Here is a 6,193-nt window from a genome sequence, read left to right as displayed (position 1 = left end):
ATAGCAATTTCAACAACACAATCAGACAACCTTTATCTATATTTCATATAAGTAAGTATAATCCTGTATTTTATAAATACATAGTTTGTATAGAATATTATCAAATGCTGATAAACTAACTTTATACAGCGAACTTGTCAAAGATTTAATATATGACTGATCATAATGGAACATGAGAGGCTTCAGACTCTAATATAGGTAAGATCTGAACCTATTTTGTCATTTGCTAATGAATTCCAAGGATGTGATTGTACATGTCCTTCATCAAAGTATTCATTTACAATGGGTATTTCTGATGTAAATCAAATATGGATCATAGTTTAATAATATCCAGCATAGACATTACAGATATTGACTTCCAAAGTCGATGTTTAAAGGCTGAACAGTTATATTAACATGATATTCCAAACACTTTGATATGTACAATATAAGCCCTGCCATCTAATCAAGATATTTATAAGTTTTCACACCAAAGAGCCATCAGACCATGTATCTTTGTTAAACAATATTTAATGTATATTCAATATGGAAAGTTTATACAGATTGTCTGATTGTCAATACATGTAATTTACAATAGAAATATACAGCATTCATATCTTGATCATAAATCATACCCTGGAATGAAATACAGGTAAATTAGAAATGACATTTTGACAGTTGTTCAATAAGTCAAACAAATTATGTTGATCAAATCAATAATGAGGTCCTACCCTCAACAGGATATCACTCCACAAGAACTTCTACCCATCCAAAACATGTCACAGATAATCATTTCATGATAATTAAGGTAAACGTTTTTATATAAACACTGGATAAAGTGTTATGGGGTTACCTTGACCACGATTACATGACCTGAACGAAGACACACCATGGTTCTTATACTGATCATCAGTGTAAGAGGAGAGATGAAAATGTAGTGACCAGACCAGGGCTTGAACCCTGACCTCTGAATACCAAACAAATTCTCTACCAATTGAGCTACATGGTCGCTAATGATAGACCCAGTCCAGTCGTGCTACATGGGTGGAATATAACAATAAAATTATGTTATTGGGTAGTAGAGCTCATTTTTATGTAAGAGAGTTAGTTTAATTTCGACTCAAATCACTTCATAAGAACCAGTAGTCAGAGATCATTAATTAAATGAAAACTACTCTCAGATTAGTATTAATACCTGGTTACAACTGTATCCTTTTCTAGTGTGATATTTGTACAGTAAAACTAATACCTGGTTAGAACTGTATCCTTTTCTAGTGTGATATTTGTACAGTAGAACTAATACCTGGTAAGTGCTGTATCCTTTTCTAGGGTGATATTTGTACAGTAAAAATCTCTTAAGATGAATTTTTGAAGTTTTGCTTATTACGAAGAATATCAAATCCCCAGTTTTGGCTGCATGTAGCCTAATTGTTTTAAAGCGAAACTTGGGGTCAAAATAATGAAATTGATTGAAAGAAAATCAAACACAATGAAACAAGTATACAATTAATTGTCCATAATGGAAAATCTGCTAAAGAAAACATTGTCGCTGACTTTGGAATTTGTGAGTTAACTTGGTAACTAAGCTGAATCGGGGTGCAATTGGCCTATGACTGTAATTAACTTATAGTTTCATGAACTCTATAGCTAATTTCTGTTATAATGAATTAATTCTTCTGGTCCCATGGGATTCGTTAAAGCAAAGTTTCATTGTATTAGGTACTAATTTGTTCATAGTTCATCATAGTGAGATGTTTCCGGTTTCAAGAGTTCAAACTTAAATCTCATATGAGTATATTTTCCCAAACTAGTGTTGGTTTTAATTGACTTTGATTGAATTTCAGAAAGTTCATGTGTGAATCAAATGAGCTATTTCAGAGCTCATCTCAGCAATCCCAAGTCTTGAATGGCTCCTGATTTGCAGAGGATTCTAACAATCCCAAGTCTTGAATGGCTCCTGATTTGCAGAGGATTCTAACATCATCATAATTTTGTTAAGGGTTGTAAATCAGATTTCCGCTTTTCAACTACATTTTATTCATGGTTTCCAGTATATACAGTTCCTTTCGATAAAGCATGTTCATTCCAAAGTACCGTGTATATAGGTCTATAATTTGTCAATTTCATAAGATGAGACATACCATAATTGACCCAATAATTGAATGAACGACCCTCGGATACCACATTGTCTAAACTCCACTATGCTCCGTTTATCAGACCGTAGGCTGATTACATAGTTAATCAATTATGCAAATATTTGATAAAAACATGAGGGGTCCTTAAAAGTATTAAATTTCTAATACCTTTTACAACATTATTGCACAAAGTATGCCATAAACAAAATAAAGAAACAAATGGTTTATTTTCGATTTGCATTTTCTTCCAGGTAAAAAAGGAGAATGGGGCATTTATTGGGTTGAATATGGTGATACAGTATTAAGTATTTTCCTGTATATTGTCCCAGAGAGTGATTTAGGTATACTGTCCCAGAGAGTGATTTAGGTATACTGTCCCAGAGAGTGATTCAGGTATACTGTCCCAGAGAGTGATTTAAGTATACTATCCCATATATTGATTTAGGTATACTGTCCCAGAGAGTGATTAAGGTATACTCTCCCAGAGAGTGATTTAGGTATATACTGTCCCAGAGAGTGATTAAGCTATACTGTCCCAGAGAGTGATTTGAGGTTTTTCAATGTAAAGCCAATTTTCATGATGTAATACTTACCATAACTTTACCAACAAACTTAAGATTTGAGAATCCCGTCTCCCTACCGTACCTCATCTCGTACTCGACGAGAGTAACATAGAGTGGTCTCCCTTCCTCAAAAACCCTTTATGGAGCCACAGGGGCAAAATGGCTGAGGAGGAAAGGGGAGGAAACAGAAGGGTGGGACTCCATAAAGTTATGGTAAGTATTACATCATGAAAATTGGTTTTACATTGAAAAACCTCAATTTCATTTCAGTAATACGTTACCATAACTTTAGTATGCGAATTCGTCTTACCGTAGTGGAGAGTCCGAAGCCAGGCAGCCCAATCAAACGTCAAATCCAGGAGACAAGCCCCAGTAGGGAGAATAAAAAAGGGGTTCCAGGAACCCCCCGAAGGAAAGGGATAAAAAATGGAATACCTCTCAGAGAAAAGAGGAGTACCATCGTGATGCCTGCCCGCATACAGTTAAAACCAAAAATAAATACCATGTCTAGGGCGGAGGAACAGTCACAGACTGAGCCGCCACAACTGGACCCAAGGAAAACAGTCCCTCAGAATGAGAGGACAGGGACCGGAGGTAAAAGTCAGTGAAAGTAGACTGACCACGCCAAAAGGCAGCAGACATGATGTCCTGGAATGAGGACCCATTTAGGAGAGCCAAAGAAGCTGCAAGGGCTCTAACCTCATGAGCCCTCACCTTACATTTCGCCCGAGATAGATCATTAGATAGCTCATAAGCAATCTTGATCACCTGACATATCCATCTGGAAATGGATTGGAAGGAGATATCCTGCTGACCCTGTTTAATGGGCAAGAATAGACGAGATCGAGTACCTCGCCCCCCCCCCCCCCCCTAGTTTTATCAAGGTAAAACCTAAGTGCTCGACAGGGGCACAGCAACTGATCATTCTTCTCAGACTCAACAGAGACTGTCAAGGAAGGAATCCTAATGGGATCGGGCGAAAAACCAGGAACCTGATTCTTTGCCAAAAAGGCAGGATCAGTGAGAAGGGTAACGGCAGAGCTATCTCTGGCCCAACGAAGGCACGAAGAGTGAACAGACAAAGCATGGATATCACTCCTCCTACGGCCTGAGGCAAGGGCAAGCAGGAAGACAGTCTTAAAAGTTAAAAACTTTAGGGAGACAGACCCCAAAGGCTCATAAGGAGCCCCCTTCAGTGACTCTAACACAAGAGCTAGGTTCCACTGTGGAGCTAACTGCCGTACCCTAGGCCTGTCCAGACTGAAGCCCCTAATCAAAGCAGACAACGAGGTGGAAGAACCTACCTCTCGCCTATCATGAAAAGACAGTACACTGGCAATAGCTGTGCGGTATCCCGCAATAGTACCAGAGGCGAGATTCCGTTCCCTAAATAAATAGAGAAGGAAATCTGCAATCAGCTGGACAGAAGCCTTGATCGGATCAATCTTCCTGCCGATACACCAATCACAGAAGATCTTCCAGCGTGACTGGTAGACGGCAGAAGAGGAAGACCTAATTGATCGGGCGATGCGGGCTGACACGTCCGAAGAAAAGCCTGCCTGAGCGAGGCCTCCTGAGATAGCTTCCACGCGTGAAGGTGGAGGATCTCGGGACGTGAATGCATCGTCCGTGATCGAGGCTGGCGCAGGAGATTGGATCTGAGTGGAAGAACCAGAGGAACATCCACCAGAAACGACAATAGCTCCGGAAACCATGGTTGTCTCGGCCACAGGGGCGCTATCAGAAGGAGGGAGCAATGATGCGTCCGAAACTTCTGTAGAACCCTGCCCACCAGGTTGAATGGAGGGAATGCATAAGCCTGCATCCCCTCCCAATCCAGAGATAGCGCGTCCACAGCCCAAGCCAATTGGTCTGGCACCGCAGAGACAAAGGTTGGCAGCTGATTGTTCAGGGAAGTGGGCGAAAAGGTCTATATGAGGCCTGTCCCACACCTGACAAATGCCCTCGAAGATCGAGGGATTTAGTTGCCATTCTGTCAGAACCGGCTGGCGGCGCCTGGAGAGAGTATCCGCCAGAACATTTAACCTGCCTGGAAGATGCTTGACTAGAATAGTCAACTGCATTTCCTGACAGAGAAGAAGAACACGGATAGCGAGGGCACAAAGGACGTGGGACCTTGTCCCCCCCTGTCTCTCCAGATACGCGACAACTGTAGAGTTGTCCGTAGCCACACAAACCACCTTGGAATGCAGAATCTTTCGAAAAGCCTGCAAAGCCAACAGAACAGCCCTCATCTCCAGCACATTGATGTGCTCGGAGAGCTGATCCCCAGACCATTCCCCCGACCGGCAATGGCCATCGAGGTAAGCCCCCCAACCTGTCATGGACGCGTCCGTGAACAAGGTCATGGTGGGAGCTGGCTTGGACAACGGAACCCCCTGTAGAACATTGTCTTTGAGAGTCCACCACCGTGCAAACTCCTTCACGGACTGGTTGAGAGGAAGCCAAGCCTCCCATTCCCTGCTGGCAGGAACCCAGTTCGCGAGGAGAAACATAGATGGAGAGGTCTGATGTGAAGTCTCCCAAGGGGGACTACATCTGCCAGGGAGTTGAGATAACCCAGAAAACTGAGAAACCAACGCACCTGGACGTGTGACCAACTGATGAAGGTCAGAGCAAGATCTCTGGCCTTCTCGAACTTCTCAAAAGGTGGAAGGGCAATGCCCTGAACCGTGTTGAAACGGTTTCCCAGGAAGACAAAGTCTCGAGAAGGGGAGACCTCGGACTTCTCTCTGGAAGGAATGAAGCCGACTTTGAGCAAAAGTTTCAGGACCAGACGGGTGTTCTGCACCAAAGATTCCCGCACTAGGTGGAGCATGAGGGAATCGTCGAAATAGATGTGAACATCTATTCCCCTGGAGTGCAGAAACCCCACGACAACCTGCAGCAGCTTGGTGAAAACCAAAGGAGCTGTCGTGAGCCCGAAAGGCATGGCCCGGAACTGAAAAACCTTCCCGTTGCAAGTGAAACGGAGGAATTTCCGTGCCGACTTCTTGATGGGAATGTGGAAGTAGGCATCCTTCAGATCTACTGAAGTAGCCCACATCCCCTCTCTCACCGAAGCTATGATGCTCCGTGGAGTCTCCATCTTGAAGTGAGGAGAATCTACGTGCCTGTTGAAGGCACTTAGATCTATGATGGGACGCCAAGCTCCGGACTTTTTCCGAACCAGAAACATTCTGGAATGCCCAACCCCTCCTTTACCACAGACAAGGCCCATGTGTCCTCTGTGATTTCCTTCCACTCTGGGAGGAAGAAGGACAGACGACCTCCTACAGGAAGATCGGGACGAGGAAGATCGAGACCCTCCCAGGCGGGAGAATCGCTTCCTAACCCGAAACTGAATCCTGCGGGAGAAGGACCGGAATCTAAAACTGGAGGAGCGGAGTCCTCCAGAACAGACCCCTCGTCTGGAATGGCCAAGGAGGGGGAAAAAGAGTCAGGAACTCTTCTTCTTACCCCCAGGAGGGTTCTTGCCCTTCTTACCCTTCCCCT

General features: G+C 43.3%; 1 protein-coding gene across 1 annotated transcript; it reads right to left on the bottom strand.

The window, feature by feature from the left end:
* Nucleotides 1-3,184: 3,184 nt before the first annotated feature.
* LOC138316761 (uncharacterized) lies at nucleotides 3,185-5,786 on the bottom strand. Its single transcript, XM_069258419.1, has 3 exons — nucleotides 5,338-5,786; nucleotides 3,845-5,236; nucleotides 3,185-3,458 (listed from the first exon to the last, which is right to left on the bottom strand). Exons 1-3 carry the CDS (start codon nucleotides 5,784-5,786, stop codon nucleotides 3,185-3,187), a joined length of 2,115 nt encoding a protein of 704 aa, XP_069114520.1.
* Between the last annotated feature and the right edge of the window lie 407 nt (nucleotides 5,787-6,193).

Source organism: Argopecten irradians, chromosome 2, assembly GCF_041381155.1.
Source record: "Argopecten irradians isolate NY chromosome 2, Ai_NY, whole genome shotgun sequence".
Taxonomy (NCBI): domain Eukaryota; kingdom Metazoa; phylum Mollusca; class Bivalvia; order Pectinida; family Pectinidae; genus Argopecten; species Argopecten irradians.
This window is presented reverse-complemented; position numbering and strand designations above follow the sequence as displayed.

Excerpts from the sequence above, each read along its gene's own strand:
- LOC138316761 (XM_069258419.1), bottom strand. The coding sequence starts at position 5,786 with ATGGAGACTCCACGGAGCATCATAGCTTCGGTGAGAGAGGGGATGTGG. Across the intron at positions 5,237-5,337 it reads GCCCTTCCACCTTTTGAGAA|ATGTAGTCCCCCTTGGGAGA; the intron begins GTTCGAGAAGGC and ends ACTCCCTGGCAG. Across the intron at positions 3,459-3,844 it reads GCTCCTTATGAGCCTTTGGG|ATGGATATGTCAGGTGATCA; the intron begins GTCTGTCTCCCT and ends ATCCATTTCCAG.